Below are 18,307 nucleotides of genomic sequence, written 5' to 3' on the forward strand. Positions count from 1 at the left end.
AGGCGCCTTTGTTCCACCTTCTCGGACGTCTTTGACCCGCCCCCGTCGAGCGCGGGAAAAAAAACCTACCCCCCGCCCCCTGCGGAAAGGGCACCGGCCGCCGGCGCCAAACGGCACGCACCCGCTACCCCAGAAACGTGCTCGCCCGCGCACGAGAGGGCCGACAATTCGCTGCGCGCGGCGCTGGGGACCGGCGACGTCCGCGTCTTCCTCGGCCGGGCGAAGGAGCTGAGGAACCGGTGGAAGTATGCCGAGGGTGACGAGCCTTCGACTGCCCAGCAGCCACCATTACTAAAGGGACCCACGAGGGGCAGCATCACGGGGCGGGCGCCGCTCGAGAGCTACGATCTCGACTCGATGTTTGGGCACATTTTCGGCGGCTTCGATCAGGGGTACGGCATTGCCGAGGCGTGGGTCGCCGAGCTCGCGAGCCGGGCCGACATGGTGCCCGCTGCTGCCGCGGACGGGGCGGCGGGCGCCGACATGGCCATCGACGACGACGAGGAGTTTGACTTTATGGTGGATGCCATGGACTGGGAGGCTGTTTAGGAGGAGCATGGCGCGGCACATTGGGTGTGGTTGGCGTGAGGACAGGGTCGTGACGGCTGGTCGGGCCTGGAGTTCCCTGGGCGCTACACAAGTACGTAAAATAGATACCCCCCCTTGAGTATGGCTCGACCAAATAGACTTTAGGCGTCATTTCTATCACAACGGGAAGTGTTTCTCGAGTCGGGTCGAGAACGGGCTCAGCAACATGATGCATCGCACTGCTCTTGGTGCCATGCCTCTCTGCATCCTGGGCGCATCGTGCCTTCCTGATAAATCCAAGAGCCCCAAAACAGCAGCCAAGAACTGGTGGGTCAACCGTTCGACGTGAAAAAAAATCAGATCACCGAAGGAGCACTGCCTGTTCCTCCTCTCAGCAGCTCAGTATCCAAGACTTCCATCCTTGTGGCTGCATGATGGCTTAAAAATGGAAAGCGCTTAACGGCCGTCCTCACGCCAGAGTGCCGGGCTTGACCTGTAACTTTCGAGGGCACAAGCATTCATGTACTGCTTGTCTTCTGACCTCCTATTACCTTGACGTCCTCATTCTTCTCAAGCAGCCACGGCGGGCTCTCGGATCTGTCGCTTCCGAGGCGATGGCTTCAGCTGGTATGGCTGTCTGTGGAAACACGCTCTCACGGTCGGTCACGCCCGGTGTTGACACGCTCCCTGCGGTGTCTGTGCATGATATTTCATAACGGCGTTCACTATATTGCGTCTAATATAGACTCCTTTGGTACCCCAGGTGCAGCAGAACCCTCATCAAAACAGCTCTCCCCGCCACCCACGGGACACGGCCCAAGGCATCGCCTTGCGACTTGATCAGGCATATTTCAAAAAGCACATCGAAACTATGCACGATTGTTAGAAATTGAGGGCAGGAAAGTCTGCGGGGAGCCATGGGGGGGGTTGGCTTACTGCAAGGGAGATAAAGTATTGGAAGGATCATACTGAAGCACTTCGATATGCAGGCTCCCCTGAGTCGGATGGCCGGCTTGTTTATCTTGCCCTCCTTCTTCAACCTCTCCTCCTTCGCCATCTTCTTCACGTGCATCTCATCGTCGTGTTTCTTGTCCCTCGCGGCCTTCTCGTCTTTCTCCTTCTTCTTCTCCTGCTTCTTCTTCGCGTCCGCCGCCTTCTTCTTGTCCGACGCGGCCCACTCGGCCTTCTTCCTGTTCATCTCCCTCTTGGCATCCTCTACGTCCTTCGCGGTCTTCGTCTTCTTGTCATTGTCCTTCTCGGCCTCCTTCTTCTTGGCCTTCTCGGCCTCCTTCCTCTTCTCGGCCTTGTCAGCCGCCTTCCTCTTCTCGGCCTTGTCGGCCTCCTTCTTCTTCTCGGCCTTGTCGGCCTCCTTCTTCTTCTCGGCCTTCTCAGCCGCCTTCTTCTTCTCAGCTTTCTTGGCCTTCTCGGCCTTCTTCTTCTTCTTCTCCTCCTTCTCTTCCTTCCGGTCCCTTTCGTTGTCGTCGTAGTCCTCCTCCTCCTCATACGCCTCGGACTCTACGACCTGCTTGTTCTTCCCGTACCTTGCAATTCGGCTGCCCTTTCTGTCGTATATGTAGATGTTTATGTCATCGTCCAAGGGCTTCAGGAGCCCGTTGGCCTGCGCCATTGAGTTGGCATCTTCAGGCTCGGCGGCGGCCTCGAGATCGCTCGAGACGCGCAGGGCGTCGTGGTCGGCGGGGCGCGGGTCTGGCAGCACGACGGCCGAGACGAGCGCGACGGCCGCGACGGCCGGGAAGAAGCACGACAAGCGCATTACGTTGCTTCGTGTGTGTGCGCGGTTCGTGTGTGCTTGGTTGTGTGTGCTTGGTTATATGTGCTTGGTTCGAGTGACTGGCTTGGAATGACTTGAAGAAGCGTGGGACGGTATCAAGAAAGCTTGGATGACTTGAAGAAGGGTAAGAAGTGGTAGTCAGGAAATATTGAAATGGGTGGTATCTGGCGGGAGTTGTGATGCCATTTGATCGACCAGGAGCCTCCCTTTATAGGCGAGCGGTCTGAAGGTTTCTTTCCGTTGAAAATTCTATCTCTCGTGTCATCAAGGTGCAGTGCAAGATGGAAAGGATATACGGGCAGTAGAGTTTGGATTCTGGAGTGTCTGAGAAAGCCTGGGCACCCTTATGAGCGAGGCCGCGGCGGAATAGGAACACGAACACGCAACGATCCTTGAGTTTTCGGTCCCTTGTTCGTGTCTAGGGTACATGCTCCTACCTTTGCGTCCAAGCCGCCTGACCTCTGTGAGTCCTCACGTTGGATCAACTTAGACGAACGGAAACCAGTGGGGCTTGGGAGGGCAATAACGACCTTGAATCCACGTCAGAGCTTCTTCCAACGGTACAACGGAACCTTGGACAGTTAGCGGTGTGAGGTTGCCAGCTGGACTTACGGCACTGTTTCTTGCTACCACCTTCACCCGTACATTTATCCATGCACCGTAAGTGGACGATCATGAAGTATTTCTGGGGCAGGAACTTTTTCTTGATCCTCTTCTTCTTCTTCTTGTCTTTCCGCAGTGTCAAGTCATCCCATTCATCGTCGGTGCCTGTCTCCTCAAAAACTTCCGTCTCAAGAAGTTCCGATGCCGGCTGGTCCACGTCGGGGCGCGAGAATGAAACCGGCAGGCCGGCCGGCACTGCATCAGGTTCGGCAGCCGGACGACGTTCGACGCTGCCCACGGCCTCGGGTGCGGCTTGTCCTTCGTTCTCGAGAGCCAAGACGCACGCGGCTATGGAAAGCACGGGCAAAAGCTGAGTGATGCGCATGGTTGAACACAGGTTGTTTCTGGGGCTTGGTGGTGCTTGCGGTGTCGGGGGTAGAAACTTGTGGAGAGACAACGACAGAGAGAGGGGGAGAGAGATAGGATCCAGACCGAGCCTCTTTTTATCTCTGTCTAATAGATGATCTTTCGATGAGTAGCACTATCATATTGACGCCTTCGGATGGAAGTGCTTCTTCTCTGCTGCTGATGACAGCCCATGGCATGACAGCCCATGGCGACGAGGCTGCTGGGCTTGGGAATCATGACGACGAGTGGTGGCGTCGTCGCACCAACATGATGATCAGCGTGACCTCGGTTCTGGATCAAGGCTTGAAGTAATCTTTTGGAGGCGCAACTCAGGTCAGGATGTGGCGCCAGAGGCGATTCTGGAATACCTTGGTAATGGATGAGCCATGAAGTTCCTCGAGATCGGTCGTCAAGATTGGCAGGGAAGCCTGGCTGGTAAGAACCTACAGGATGCACACTGTACACACTCGGAAGCCACATGCCCTTCGAAGCCATGTTTGGCAGCGCAAAAAGGGCCCACACAGTGCCGGTCCTCTAATGGTCACTCATCCCACCCTCCTTCCTTCAAGCTGACCTCGACACGCCAGTCATCCTGATGTCCTGGAGGGTGAAAGCCCGATCCCGTCGGCTCAACACATCATCAGCATCGCCAATATTGAACAGAAGCCCAAGTCACATCCGACACGGACAGCGCGGCCCTCGACCATCGCCTTGACACAGCCAGTGGGTAAGAACCCCCTCCCCTGACGTGGGATCTCCAACTGGGCAAAAACGCCTCACCGCTGCTCTGCTCTGCTCGCACGCCCACCACCATGCTGCACCCCCTCTGCGAGGTCGTGCAATACCCGCAGCATGCTGCCCCCGGCACGACACCCCTCATCCTGATCCACGATGGCGGCGGCACCTCTTTCGCCTACCACTGCCTCGACCCGCTTCGCCGCCCTGTATACGCCATTGCCAACCCCCACTTCCACTCAGGCGCCCCCTGGCCTGGTGGCATCCGCGAGATGGCCGAGTTGTACGTCGCCATGGTGCGCCGCACTGTCGACTCGGACGACTTCCCCGACAACGGGGCCGCCCGCGCCAGGGTCTTTCTCGGCGGCTGGAGCTTCGGCGGCATGCTGGCGTTGGAGATGGCCCGGCTGCTCGAGGGTGACAACGACATTGAGGTCGCTGGCCTCCTCATGGTGGACTCCACCTTTCCTCTCTGGAAGGACTACGAGACAGTGAACAGGAAGTTCGGAGAGATGCTGGTCGATGACGAGGACCCTCCCAGGAAGAACGTCCTGCTGGCGAGGCAGGCCATGACGGCCGCCGTGGAGATGATTCAGAGCTGGGAGCTGCCGCAGTGGGCATGGCAGGATGACAAGCTGGCCGAGGTCGGCGTCAACAGCTACTCGGCCACGGTCCCCAGCGTGCCTGGGGGTCCGCCGCCGACGGTGCTCCTCAAAGCCACAGACGGCGTGCCGACAAAGGTTGCCGGTGAGGTGAGCCGGGTCGACCTGTTTCGAGACCAGCGAGATCTGGGCTGGGAGAAGTACCACCCTGGCTTCGTCGGCGAGGTTCTCGACGTCGAGGGCCATCATTATGACCTCTTTGAGTGGGCTCGGCTCACGGCGACGACGAACAAGATCAAGGAGGCGTGCGAGCTGCTTGAGAGGAAGCGCGCATAGAATGACGACCATTAGCGTATACCCGAGAGTAATAGATGGAATTTTTCAGATCAAGTTACGGGAAGCTGAAAACACACTCATCCTTTCGGCCGACATGAGAGGGTGCGGCAGCCATTGTCGAGGCTTGATTTACTACGATGAATCTCTAGACTTCCAGCCTGCTCGCTCAATCCCTCAATTCCTGCTGCTTCCAAACCACAATGTAAATGATATCTCTGTCCCAGCAGAGTTCCTTCCGATGTCAGTCGGTTAACTCACCTCTTTCCATAGCCTTCTCTGCACTCCGGACTTACCTCTTTCCTTCCTACCACCTGCAACAGGGCCGAACAAGATAAATGCGTTGTTCCATCACCCTCTCATCTATTTCTTTTACCATCACCCACTCAGACACCAATATGGCACAACACAACCGACCACTCCTTACCACATAAACTTCTCCAGTGTGGACTTCAGAGCGTTGGATTCCCCGATGCCCGTTCTTTCTCGAATCTACTCATCGTCACACGCCATCGAGTACCCTTTAGCTTGAGTTGGACTTGAGCAAAGCAGTCCTTTCCCAAGCTAGGTCCTTGCGGTCTATTCACAGTCAACAATTCTGCATATCTCAGCTCGGCCTTTTTTTCTACCTCGGATCATCTTGGGGCTAGTTTGTATCCCCTCAAATCATCTCTCTCTTTCCCGGATCATCTCCTGCCTCGTTTCACTCTTTCCTCAAATCACAACCTTTGACTTATCTTTATCCATATACTGCCCACCCCCCCCCTCCCCCACTCCAAAAGACGCGCTCATATACACTCGTCGTCACACTTCTCAACTTCTTTGTCTCTTATTCCCTCCTTCCGTCTGAAGGATCGGCACTCGCAGCACTTGCTACATCAGCAGTCGCCTCTGTTTCGCTAATCCGATTCACTAAAACTATTGACATCGTCCCCAAGAGTTTTCCCGTCACAGGCCATTCCCGCCCTACGTCTCACTTCAGTTCAACACAACGAAGGTTTCGTTGACGCTCCTCAGATACCAGTACAGTTCAAGTCCTGCGCATCATCACTGCGAGCTCCTCCAACAGAAAGCACCCGCCACTTCTGCCCAACATGAGCGGCGCGGTCACGGAAAGTGCAGATGAAGTGGTGGGTTGTTATAAGGCCGAATGCCCTAGCAGCCCTACGGACGTCAAGATACTTAGCGACATCAGCAAGCGCGTCCAAGTGAAGGAGAATGCCATTCAATTCGCACTCGATATACTCAAGCGCCAGAGACTCATGCTCGGGAAACTTGCCTCTACTGACATCAGCGACATAGCTGACTGGCCCGAGAGATCAGGTATGTCTTTGTCTACGCCTTACATGTATCATTGATGCTTAAACAGATGCAGTCAAACTCGAAAGATCCGCCTTGAAACGAGAATGGCTTGTAGGTCTCACCGGCGACACAGGGGCTGGCAAGAGCACAGCCACCAACGCGATGCTCGGATACGACATCTCCCCCACCAACAGTTCCGACGCTTGCACCGCTGCCCCTTGCATCTACTCTTACAACCATTCTGATGACCCCGAGAAGGTCTTTCACGCTATCATCACTTTCAAGAGTACAGAATCAATTGCGCATGACCTTGAGCTGTTACAGGAGGAGCTGTCAGATATCGCACACAGCACCCGGGAGCATGGTGGGCTTGTGCAAGCAGAGACAGTCAGTCGACTGAACCAGGTCCAGAAACAAGTAAAGAGTGTTCAAAACTGGTCGGGTTTGACCGAGAATGAAATCAAGTGCGACGCGCCGAGCAAAATCATACTCGAAGCAAAAAAGAAGACGGTCCCTTTCCTGGACACCAAGAACAGCACTAAGAAACACAAGTTACAAATCAACGATTCGAATTTAAAACGGTTCCGCAAGACTCTGAAGCCATACATTGACAGCTCCGGTCGCAGCCGTGGCATCGTCCAGCATTGGCCCTTGGTGCAACAGGTGGAGATACAACTCAAATCCGATGTCCTACGGCACGGGATCAAGCTCGTTGACCTTCCAGGAGTTGCTGACTCTCTCGAGTCGCGCGCAGCCGTGGCCAAGGACTTTTTCGAGCGACTCGACAAGCTGCTCGTTGTTGTGCACGCTGTTCGAGCTGCTGACAATAAAGCCGGCTCCGACGCTATGCTTATGCCCGCCACTTTGTCCATGGATATGGGGCTAGACGGAAGGTTCGAACCAGACTCTCTTGCTGTCATTGTCACCAAGGTTGATGATATTAACCCGAAGAACGCCGAAAATGATTTTCCTGATGATGAAATCATCATGGCAGCAGTCAACACCTTGGAGGCCGAAAATGAAGAGCTTGCCAACCTCGAGGAACTGATTTCTAGGCAGCGCGAAATAATCGATGACCATGACGAGGAAGAGAGCGATACAGAAGTCAGGAGCCCGCTGAAGAAACGACCCCATCCCACTACAACCACCCTAGCAGCGGAGGAATCACGCCTAGCAAGGATGAGACACAAAAGAGATGCCAAAAAGAGAGGCGTAGAAAGCCTTACGTCGCAGCTCAAGCGCTCCTGCATACATGCTCGCAACCTCAAAGTCAAGCAGGCCGTGGGTCAGAACTTGAGTGACATAAAAGCTCAGGTCAATCCTACAGCAGTATCAGTGGTTGGCGAATTCGAAACAAGCGTTCTGCCTATCAGCGCTTCCGCCTTTCTTGACATCAAAGCCGGCGACTCTGTCATTGGCTTCTCTGATGCTAACGACACAGGCATCCCCGCACTTAGAGACTGGTTGACGCGTGCGTACTTGCCCAAAAGGGACATGAGCGCTGATGACGATATACTCGATGCTCGAGCCTTGTTGGACGCTCTTGATAGCTGGTCGTTGAATGAAAGTGCGGCGCGCCTGAGGATTTCGACCGAAGAGGGGAAAGAGATCAAACGTTTGCTCGACCAAAAGTTGACCCATTTGATACAGGTATACCCCATGCGTCGACTTCGGCTAGGGTTGTAGGCTGATGAAGATATCTAGACACTCAGAACCCCTCTGGCATGTTTCGCGAGAAGCCTGAGCAACTTGAAGCCTCTCCGAAACACTACAATAGCCTGTGCCGCACGCTCTGAGAAGGGCGACGAAGCTCCTACGCAGCGTGCTTGCGAGAGCGCGCTGCATGCCCAAGAACAGTGGGAAAATAAAAGGCCTTCGGTTCACGTTTCTCACCCAGAAAGAAACGAAAAGGTTTCGTATATGACCTACAAGGCATGCGTCAGGAGGGGCGGCCGCGAATGGACAACTTCAGCAAAGCCTCGAATGACATACAACTGGATGTCGTCCGTGTAAGTCAGCCAAATCTCCGTGTCCCTGGCGCGAACGGCTTTTAACTCCAGTTAGCTCACTCAACTTTTGGCGTGCACATGCGAGATTCTGGCAAGAAGCCTTCTTCCAGAGACTACCAAAGATAATCAACGATGCCGAGAGTCGCAATACGAGGATTTTCAACCAGTATATCACTGACCTCGTCACCGACGAGGAAATTCCAGCAATATTTCGCGACCTCCTCCGGCGTCGTGTCCCCTCGCTGCATACGGAGAGAGACGTCTTTCTCAAAGAAGTCCGAAGCACTGGCAACGACTTTCGTAACGATGCCCTGCGTCTTAAGCCTCGCGGTCTCTGACATCTTCACTGATTACATGGCTCCAGTCTTTGCGAAGGCTTTCTCAATCACAGGTAGGTTTTCTCGCACAGTGCTGACATTGCCCTGGTGCAATCGCTAACACAGCGCTGCAGGTGTGGGAGCTTTCGCTGAGCAAAGAAAGGTCGTAAAAGAACAATTCAAGCGCAAACTACCTGAGATGCTCCAGGACGCTCGGAACTTTATCGAGGAAGAGCTCGTTTCAAGCAAGACGGAGCGTGTGAACAAGCTGCGAGGGTCAATTTTTACGCCCAACAGCAAGCCCGGGACTCGTCTCAATGAGCTGGACAAGATCTTCAAGAACCTGCTGCGGGACGCGCGTGCCCCCGCGAGCAAGAACGCCGGTAGATCTCAGGGCACGCAATCAGAGTCTGTCACGACGGCCAAAGAAACGATCCGCGCCGCACTCGACGAATGGCATGAATACTGGCAGCCCATCGAACAAGCGCTACCAAAGCGGCCGACAAGTATGATTTCTGACGATAGCGAGAACGAGGAGGAGGAGGAGGAGCTTAAAACTCCGGACAAGAAGAAGATCGCAGGCGGCAAAGCGAAACCGAAGGCAAAGCCAAAGGCTAATAAAGTGCCACCGAAGCCCAAGGCCACGCCGAGGCCCAGGGGTTCTTCCAAGACCAACGTTGAGGCTCTGCCGCAATCGAAAATAGTCGAAGTAAAGGCTCAGCCTCGCAGCATGTCAGTGGTCAAGACGGAAGAAGATGACGAGATGCATACTGGTGGAACCATGGCTGCTGACGATGCGCCACACACTGGAGGCTCACCAGCTAGCAGGCAACAGATAGGGGCTATGATGGCAGCTGTCACAGCGGAGACTGAAGCATTGCCCGGGGATAGGCAGGGCAATTCCGCCAAATAGGCAAGGGGTTGCAGGCAGACCACCAGGCATCATGGATGGTGTCACGGCGTTTGGCTTGTCATTTGCACTTTCGTATTTTTGCTCTTGGTGGGGGCGTGAGATTGGGCTGTTGGGTGCGTTTGGACTGGCCATTGGAAGAGGAAAACGTACACACACACACACATTATCACGGGATAGCTTCACAGGATTCTCCAAATCATCTCACCACGACACTCGCCAGAAGCCGTAACTTCCCTAGCGTGATAATGGTCCGTGAATCACTCAAGACGAATCATCACAACCGTCGACAGCGTCGGAAGCCCGTCAGGATCGGGCAGCAGCAGCAAGTGCCAGGAAACAGACGCCTTCCGATACGCGAATGCAGAACATAGCCCAACGCCCAGGATCGCGCTCCGGCAGTCGGCAAAGGCATGTCGAAAAGGTTCAGTACTGCAAAGGCGCCCCGACGGCCCAGTTATATTAATTTCCCATTCATCATCTTTCTGTCCCCGAGGTCCAAGTTGGGCGTCAGTGGTCCTGACCTCCTTTGCTGCCCAACATCGACCATCACGATGCGGGGAAACGTCATGGAGCAGAGAGCGCGAGACGGCCAAGGCTCTGCTGTTCACGCATTGGTGCTCAACTCATGTCCAGTTGCAGAGTCACAGAGGAAGATCTCAGCGGAATAAATCAGCATGTCTATTGACATTACGTAGCCAGAGCACGCGCACTGCAGCTCCAACCTTGGCCTTGTGGCCTCATGACGAAAGAAGAATCCTCGCCTTCGCGACCTCGCTTCTCAGCGTGGTCAAGTCTCGTCTCATCAACCTTGAAACGAGTGTGGTATCCCCCTGTTCTCAACTCCGGTAGGCGAATGGAGAGGGCAAAAGAAAACACGAAGAAAACAATAGAAAAGCAAGTGCGTTCGCCATTCGTGGCCCCCTCCCAATATGCAATTGTTGTGAATGTGTGTGTGTATCGTGTCGTAGATCATCTCCCTTATGGCTCGCCTCAACGTACATGAAAGCAAGGGTTCCATGACTGCTTGTCAAAGTCAAAGGCATCGCCAGCAAGGTTGCCCCGTCTCGGCCCCTCCGTCAGGCTCTGGCACCACATTGCGACCCAACGACAGGGCGCACGACGTGGCAGCAGCGCAGAGTGACATTGCCTGTGGACGATCAACGTTGCGGTGGCCATACTCACGTCCAGTGCCGCACGCTGCGTCCAGTGAGCCGGTGCAACGCAACCTTTTGAGCACGATGCCCATCATGTATCCCTTCTCACTCCCCCAAAATGCACTCCATCGCGCCCCATATATGGATATCCGAAACAAAAACGCAGAAAACTATCGAATAAGACATGGCGGTCGTCGTTGCTGTACGGACCCGCGCCCAAGAGTGGCGCCCTTACAGAATTGCACAACCAAACTAGAAATGAATAAATGAAAATGACAGTTTGACACAAGGCGCAAAGCCGCCCCGTGAAAGTAAATTGCTACGCAAGGCGCCGGATGGCACCTCAGGCATATGCCTCCTCGTGGTAGCCTCGGTGATGGGGGATGTTGCTGTATTGCACATCGTCGGGCGTGTAGCTCTTGGCAGTTTTGACCTTCCCGAAGTAGGGACCTCCGCCACTGCTGGAGTAGGCGCCCTCGCGGGAAGGCATTTGAGGTCGGACTTCGGCAACGCGCACGTGTGCAGAAGGGTAGTAAGATCCCTTTGATTTCCTGGGAGGGGATCCATCGCGGTAGGGGTAGAGCGGCTCCCCATGCATCGGGACTGTCCGCCCGTTGTTGACGGCATATCGAGCCGTCGTGGCGCGGGTCAGGGGAGGTGGCGGGGGATAATCCTGCGGGAGCGGTTCCGGAGAGTGCGTCTTGTGGCGACGTTCGCGTCGGCGAGGTTCCCTGTAGCGGCGCTCCTCGTCATCAGAGTCGCTTTCGCTGACCTGCGGCTGGAAGCTATTCCGGCTACGGCCGCGGGGATTCGCGCTCGCAGGAGAATGCATGTCATGATCGCCGGCATAGTGGTATGTCTGTGACCTTGAAATTGTAGGTTGTGGCGATGGTCGGTCGTAATCTGCCTCCCTCATCGTGTTGGCCCTAGGGAGCTGCGTCTTACGCGGCGGGGATTCCGGAACCATCGGAGGGGTGGTACCAGCGTTCAAGAAAGACGGGGGCACACGGGCGGAGGACAGATCGACCGCAATCGGGCTTGTGGCGGGGGCATCCTTGGGTCCAGATGAGGATTTCTTGTGACTGGACTTCTCTCGAACTTTGGGGGCTTCAGATGAGCGTCTAGGAGATGGTTTAGCAGCTGAGCGACGGGGGGGCATCATCCTCCTCCACCGAGATTGGATCATTAGGAGGAGGTTGAAACTGGGATTCCTGGGCCGATGGAGGTGTCGGGACCGCAGCTGGAGGTGCGTACCGGTAGGGCTCTTGGTACGTCTGGGACCGGCTCAATTGCGGCTGAGCTTTCTGTCGCGCGGAGGTCATGTAACGGACAGCGTCCATCATTGCAATCTGGGTCTTGTCCATTTGTTGCGGCTCAACTCCGTGAGTGGAGAGGCGTTCGCGTTCGCGCTTCTCCTTGTCGTCGTGCTTCTTGGAAGAAGAACTTGACTTCTTCCTGTCGACCTTGGCAGGTGAGCGATAGTCCTCGTCATCGTATTGTTCCACATAGGCCGACTTGTGTTTGCTGCGCTTGTCCTCCGTCTCTCGCCTCCGCTCTTTCTCCTGCAGCTTCTCTAGTCGTTTCCTCTCGGCACGGCGAGCTTCTTTCTCCGCCGCCTTTTCTTTCTCCGCAGCCTTGTCAGCCTGTTTCAAAAGCCGTTCCTTCTCTTCTTGGTCTTCCTTCCTGCGTCGACGCTCGCGATCACGCTCTCGCTCATCGTCTCGCTTCGAAGACTTGTCGTCGTAGGAAGCAGCACGTCGAGCGCTCCGCGCAGCTTCTTCAAAACGGGCAGAACTGTGAATTTCGTCCTCGTAGGAGCGAGACGGCGGATAATTTGAGTACATTTTGGAGCCGGTTGTGCTAGGAGCGCGAGTAGATGTCTTCGTCTTGTAGGAGTCGGGTCGGGGCTCTGCAGTGCGGACTTCATAGTAGCGAGGAGGTGTACGAGCGGCCGATGTGTTGGCTTCGACATTCCGTCTCTTCTGCTGGAGTTCCATCAATTTGATCTGATCGTCGTATTTGGAGCGTTCTTCTTCGCTGCCCAATAACTCGTAAGCTTGTTGAACCCTCTGGAACTCATCTTGCTTGGCCGCCTTCAAAGCCGGGTCTTGGACCTTGTCAGGATGACACTTGAGTACAAGCTTGCGATACGCAGTTCGAATCTCGGACAACTGCGCATCCTTGGAGACACCCAAGACCTTGTAAGGACAAGGCTGTAATGAGGTCATGTTGGCAGTCGATTGATCTGAGGTGTCGAAACTGGGGGATAATGGAAATCCGTGTGACAAGAATCGGCGGGCGGACGGATGCCAGGGATGTAAGTATTCGTCGCTCGTGGTTCCAAAAACGCGATGTCAGCGAGGAGCTGTTATTGCATCGATGCGGCGGCGAGCAATGTTGGGGTGAGGGTGAGGCGGTGCAAGGCGAGCCTCTCTTGGGGGTTCGGGAATTCGAGGGATGGTCGCCTATGAACGAGGCGGGCTTGGTGGTCGGAGGGACGATTGGCACCTGATGCACCCAGGTGTGGAAGTGCAGCAACAGAAAAGAGAGAGAGAGAGAAAAGGAGTACAACGAGAGGAGAATGGGGTTAGGAAACGAGGACAACGACGTCAAGGTGATCTGTCGTGGCCCCTAGCTCTGGCAGTCCCAGGTCAGTGTTGGTTGATGATTGATGATTGAGGGTTAGAAGGTTGGGTTGAACAGGAGACGGGCCGGACGGGGGACTCTAGTTGGAAACCTGATGAGGTCAGAGTCAGGATGGGCCAGTCCTTGAAGGCTGCTGGGGTCTGATTGGGGGGCGGAGGCGAAAATTGCGGGCTGGGTGTGGTTCTGGGTGGCTCGAAAAGGAGGGGAAGGCGAAGGGGGGTGTAGCCACAAGGGGGCCGACGGACCAGAGAGAGAGCACCAGACGGGTCTGTGTGCAGTCCAGTGGCCGGACGTGAGACAGGCGACGTTCTTGGCCGAACTAGCACTGGAAGGAGTGCTGTCTTGCTAGTGATATGTTGCGCGAAATAATAGGGTGACGGGCGGCAGCGGTCACACCCGCGTCTAGGGTCCGTCGCGTGAAGGTAAAATGTGCTGTAGAAGTACGGTGCACGGGATCTGCGTCTCGCGTTCGGCTTCTAGAGGAATGAACAAGAGCTCGAGTTGCTTGGAAAACGTGAGAGCAAATTTCCGGTGCTGACCAACGGCTGAGGTCGAGATACAGAAGGGGGGTGCTGAGCAAGGCCCGTGGAAGGCGCTTGTCGTTCCTGGAAGTGGCACAGCGAACGAATGGCTGACAGTGCAGAGGCGCCTGGGGCTGTGGTGGTGACGAGTGCTGAATGAAGCTGAGGAATCGAAGTGCAAACAACCGCCTCGTCGGAAGAACTGGCGGTGCTGCGCCTCGTAGCTGGATCGGCCGGTCCGGATTTCAGGCGGCCAGGGACAGAGGGGGCGAAAAAAAGTGTGAAGGCCGACGGCTGGGGCGGACGAAGCAGAGAAAAGACTGAAGAGGAAAATTCTCGATGAAAGAGGCGAACAGAAACTGCGACGAATAGCGCAGTTTGGTAAGGTCGGGCGACGCTGGCGTTGGCGAGGGACTGGAATGGGATGGCTCTGAAGGCGAAGGAACGGGTTGCAGTGGTCGGAAACAACTGGCAGTCGAGGTACAAAGCAGGTACAGAGGTACATCTGCCGTCTGCTGTGTGCGGTGGCGACAATATGTACCTGCGGGAGGATCGATTTCGGGCGAGTGAGCGATCAATGGGTAGTCGTCAAACAGTGTGGGATGTATTGGTTGTGTGATAGGCAATTGCCGGCCACGCGATGGATTGGTATGTCTGTTGAAAGAGACGCCAAAGGGCAGACAGACAATGTCAGAGTTGGGCGATATACGATCTATGTTGACGAGGGCTTGTTTGGAACTGCAACGGCACGAAGACTGCGCCAGCAGAGCGTTGCTATGGGCGTCGAGGCAGTATTGATGCAAGAGTCCCCTTTTACTCCTCTCTCAGTCGTGCAAATGGCCAAATGAGGTATCGTTTGAGCCAGAACGACGGGGGTCGTGGTATGAATCTGGCGGTGAGGGTTGCTTGGTGGAGAGTCTTGGGTCTGTTGCTGCGGATGCGTCGCTTCGGTTTGATGTTCGTTTGCAAGGCAGCCCTGCAAATGATATCACCCAGGTGGTTCGGGTCATGAGCAGGTGACCCGGCTCGACAGGAGACTTGGATTTCTACACCTAGAACAGGCTGGCTTGCACAGGCGTGCGGGCAGCTCAATGTCCAGATCGGGTGGCCTGGGACCATGAGCCATATGGACTAGCCTTGATCAGGAATGGAAAGGAGAACCGGGCTGGGATGGACGATGGACACGATAGTCGGCCAACCGTACTGTACAATTGAGTCCAGGATCGCTCGGTGCTGGCTGGTTTGCTGCGGGCCTGACCAACGGCGACCTGCTTGCTGTGCTGTGCAGTGGATTTCGGGGCTGCTAGCTGCAGGGCCCAGAGCGATGGTCTCGCGATGTGTGCGTTGTCGGGCAAATAGCATCAGCTGGTGGTGTCATTGGCGTCGTCTGGTTTCTGTTCCCTGCCCTGTCTGTCTGTGCCTTGACGCTTCCTTCCGTCCCATCGTCTGCTCAGGGACCTTCTACAGTTGCCCTTGGGTACATGTTGTGGTCGTACCTTCCTTCCCCTACCTTGCCTTTGTATTCATTCGTCCTTCCTCCTTCCTTCCACTCCTTCCACTACGTGCCTGGTCACCTTGGTACCTACCTCTCTGGGTACCTATCAATCGACGGGCCTACCTCAGCCCCCTATATGCCGTGTCCCATGTCTTGTCAACGTGCCTGCTCGTGTTATCCCCATCGATGTTGCCCTTCCAGCGCATCCTGAAATCCTGGGCAACCTCGACGAGCTACCAGGATAGCTTATTACCGTAGATAGGTACCTTGGGTACCTTCCTAGATATGGACGGGGTCAGCTCCACCATCCATTCGACAGCCCCCCTTTCACTCCACCACGCCTCACGAGACAATGGCTCTTCGATCTTCCATCTCGCCATCCTCATCCACCAAGACCCAGATTCAGACCGCCATCATGAGTCCTGGCATCAGCTCACGTCTACTGCCCCATTTTCTCCATCACATCGTTGCCGTGACCTCCACCTTTCACTCGTCGCCCTCGCTGCAACATCTACCCTTTCGGCACCATCGTCTTGTGCCTGACTGGTCGATCGACTGTCGTCTCATGCAGGTGGGCCAGTCGACACCGCCTGCGCACCCCACGGCCGGCTTCCAGTTGGCTCGTCACCCGCATTGGCCTACTGTCGTGGCCTTTGCCCTCCGGATCGCCCCCCTGGAATCCCACGCACTCGACCATTCTATCACCTTCCACAACCCACGATGCCACAGCAAATGGGCAGGCCACTGGGCTTTCGAGCTGCAAGACTCTGGAGACACCCCCAAAGGACCCATGTTCGCTTTCTTCCCACGGCTTGCACCACTCGCACGTCCTCATCTACTCATGAGCTTGTCACATCCATCCACCATGACGAAGTATGGGGTCGCCTGCTCACGTCTCTTATCCCATGATACTTTTATGACGAACCCTCTCAAACAGTTAGTGTGCATGTCTCAGGATCCCATCACAAAAGGTCACCGGTCGACAGCACCCTCAAACGAGCAGAGAAGCAGGTACTATGTACGCCATCTCGTCGATGGGCTTGGTTTCCATCTCAGTTTGGTGGACGCCCCACGCCCGGCCGTGGATGTTGTTGTGCCCACGTGAATCCCATCCGCGCCGTAGTTCAAGAGGGTGCCTCGTCATCGCTTGTGATTGGTGGCCTGCGGGCTTTGTCAGTCCAGACGGCCGTCCGCGGGAGGGAGGGGCAGTGGGCCGGGACGATTCGATTCATACCAGGCCGATCCCGTCCAATCACCTTGCCATCTCGTCCTGGCCAGTGAAGACGTCCGTCTCGACCAGGGCCCTTCGACCTCGAAGCGAGTGCATCGATGGTGAACAGGAGAGAGTCGGCATCGGGCTGCTGCTCAAGGCTGCTCAAGGCTGCTCATGGCCGCTTAGGGCCGCTCAAGGCCGGATTATGACCTGTTGGAGGAGATCCAGCGGGTGCTGGCATCAACAAAATACAAGGCTGTGTCTCTCATAGACCAAGCTCACTAGAGAGTCGCCTGGATGACGAGTGAGCGGTCTGGCCAGCAACGGCTTCCAGGCCCACTATCACCAGCACTTGTTGAGTGGGTGCCCACCAGTGAGCTTTGACCCGCCGAGCATGATCGACCACTCCACAGCGGCACCGCTGGTGATCACCTGCTGGGTGCCACTGGCGTAGAACGGCGCCGTATTCGTGCGGGATTCCATCGTTGTCTTACCACATCCTCTCACTGCCTCCTCACAATAGAGTAAGTGGGCGCCGACATCGAAAGACCACAAGGTGCTCGACATGCTTCTGAGGTGGGGGCGGGGCAGACGCGACGATCGGAGGTGCATCTCCTCAATCATCAGACGAGAAGATCTGTATCGGGGACGCAGCTTCATCCATCAAGACGAGTCAGCGCGAGACGCGAGCACGCCCGGCTGATGCTCTATACCCCTGGGTATACTGTACAAGAGCTCCGCTTTCTTGTCGGATAAAGAGACTCGTAACCTAGGACGCAGCTTGCCGCCATTGACGCCGCTACATTCTGCCACTCAAGCAGAGATAAACCTACCCTTGCAACGGCGCGGGACCAGGCTTCAGTTGCGAATCATGGATGCATCACGCCTGGTCCTGAATATATTGATTCGGGGGATACATCGCTGCCCCCCGCGCCCTTTGGACATCGGCTGTTTCTTCACTGCTCTGGGCGCCAGAATCTAGACTGACCCAGCTTCCCCTCCTGCGTCTGATTGGCATTCGGGCAATCCCAATCCGCCATACTTGTGGTTGGCATCGCAATTTTAGTCCTTGAATCTCTTCCTGTGTCATGGGTGATATGTACACCCTACCGAATGTTGAAGCCCAGCCTGTTCAGTCTCGATCGCTCCTTCGCCACCAAGCTCGCCCGAGCCCTGCCCACTTGACCCCGCCATTCGACGCCATCATCGCAACCCCGCGATCAGGGGTTTAATGGCGCAGCCAGAGCACCTGCATCGTCAGCACCTGCTGCTCCATTGGACGCAGGTCATCGAGCAAGCGCCCGGTGCTCCCCTCCCAGGGTGCTTGTCAACTGAGCCTCCCTCTCCGTCTTTCATCCACACGGGTCGTAGGTCACTCAACATCGACCACGTTACCAGAGGGTTGCAACGTGCAAATGTGGCTTGAGCTTCACAAGTCAGGGCGCCAAAGTGTCAGCTCGAAGCTCGGGGGGCATAAAAGCAACGTGACTCAGGGGTCCGGCAGTTGCGGCGGACTGGATTGGCCAGAGCTTGGGTAAGCTCTTGTCGATCGGGAGGGGGTCGGGGAAATATTCCGTGACGAGGCTGGGCATCCCAGCCAGATGAGCGGCGGCTCGGCGATGGGTCATGGGGGTGATGATGGATGTGACCAAATTGATTGAGGTGCTCCGTACACTACTGGACTCCTCTGCAACAGGTTCAATGTTCGAGAACAAGTGCATGATGTCGGTCTAGAC

General features: G+C 55.8%; 8 protein-coding genes across 8 annotated transcripts in view; 5 read left to right on the forward strand and 3 right to left on the reverse strand.

Annotated features, from left to right (window-relative positions):
- Positions 1 to 549, forward strand: part of VDBG_09385 (conserved hypothetical protein) — a gene marked incomplete at both ends in the record, with an annotated part of 1,221 nt that extends 672 nt beyond the window's left edge. Inside the window, one exon of the mRNA XM_003000144.1 lies at positions 90 to 549. Coding sequence (XP_003000190.1) covers positions 90 to 549 — 460 coding nt within the window. The remainder of the gene's footprint in view (positions 1 to 89) is intronic.
- A 715-nt stretch (positions 550 to 1,264) lies between these two features.
- On the reverse strand, positions 1,265 to 2,302 carry VDBG_09386 (predicted protein; the record flags this gene model as incomplete). Its single annotated transcript, XM_003000145.1, has 2 exons — positions 1,265 to 1,356; positions 1,498 to 2,302. The coding sequence occupies 2 exons, from the start codon at positions 2,300 to 2,302 to the stop codon at positions 1,265 to 1,267; spliced, it is 897 nt and encodes a 298-aa protein (XP_003000191.1).
- A 282-nt stretch (positions 2,303 to 2,584) lies between these two features.
- Positions 2,585 to 3,308, reverse strand: VDBG_09387 (predicted protein; the record flags this gene model as incomplete). Its single annotated transcript, XM_003000146.1, has 2 exons — positions 2,585 to 2,781; positions 2,933 to 3,308. 2 exons carry the CDS (start codon positions 3,306 to 3,308, stop codon positions 2,585 to 2,587), a joined length of 573 nt encoding a protein of 190 aa, XP_003000192.1.
- Positions 3,309 to 4,143: 835 nt separating this feature from the next.
- On the forward strand, positions 4,144 to 5,004 carry VDBG_09388 (Amt4; the record flags this gene model as incomplete). The annotated part of the gene is made up of 1 exon (XM_003000147.1): positions 4,144 to 5,004. One exon carries the CDS (start codon positions 4,144 to 4,146, stop codon positions 5,002 to 5,004), a length of 861 nt encoding a protein of 286 aa, XP_003000193.1.
- A 1,091-nt stretch (positions 5,005 to 6,095) lies between these two features.
- On the forward strand, positions 6,096 to 7,989 carry VDBG_09389 (conserved hypothetical protein; the record flags this gene model as incomplete). Its single annotated transcript, XM_003000148.1, has 2 exons — positions 6,096 to 6,324; positions 6,371 to 7,989. 2 exons carry the CDS (start codon positions 6,096 to 6,098, stop codon positions 7,987 to 7,989), a joined length of 1,848 nt encoding a protein of 615 aa, XP_003000194.1.
- A 677-nt stretch (positions 7,990 to 8,666) lies between these two features.
- Positions 8,667 to 9,542, forward strand: VDBG_09390 (predicted protein; the record flags this gene model as incomplete). The annotated part of the gene is made up of 2 exons (XM_003000149.1): positions 8,667 to 8,703; positions 8,764 to 9,542. 2 exons carry the CDS (start codon positions 8,667 to 8,669, stop codon positions 9,540 to 9,542), a joined length of 816 nt encoding a protein of 271 aa, XP_003000195.1.
- A 1,497-nt stretch (positions 9,543 to 11,039) lies between these two features.
- Positions 11,040 to 12,924, reverse strand: VDBG_09391 (conserved hypothetical protein; the record flags this gene model as incomplete). The annotated part of the gene is made up of 2 exons (XM_003000150.1): positions 11,040 to 11,817; positions 11,951 to 12,924. 2 exons carry the CDS (start codon positions 12,922 to 12,924, stop codon positions 11,040 to 11,042), a joined length of 1,752 nt encoding a protein of 583 aa, XP_003000196.1.
- A 2,786-nt stretch (positions 12,925 to 15,710) lies between these two features.
- VDBG_09392 (predicted protein) lies at positions 15,711 to 16,463 on the forward strand (the record flags this gene model as incomplete). Its single annotated transcript, XM_003000151.1, has 1 exon — positions 15,711 to 16,463. The coding sequence occupies one exon, from the start codon at positions 15,711 to 15,713 to the stop codon at positions 16,461 to 16,463; it is 753 nt and encodes a 250-aa protein (XP_003000197.1).
- Positions 16,464 to 18,307: the final 1,844 nt, after the last annotated feature.

Source organism: Verticillium alfalfae, genomic scaffold (assembly GCF_000150825.1).
Source record: "Verticillium alfalfae VaMs.102 supercont1.15 genomic scaffold, whole genome shotgun sequence".
Taxonomy (NCBI): Eukaryota; Fungi; Ascomycota; class Sordariomycetes; order Glomerellales; family Plectosphaerellaceae; genus Verticillium; species Verticillium alfalfae.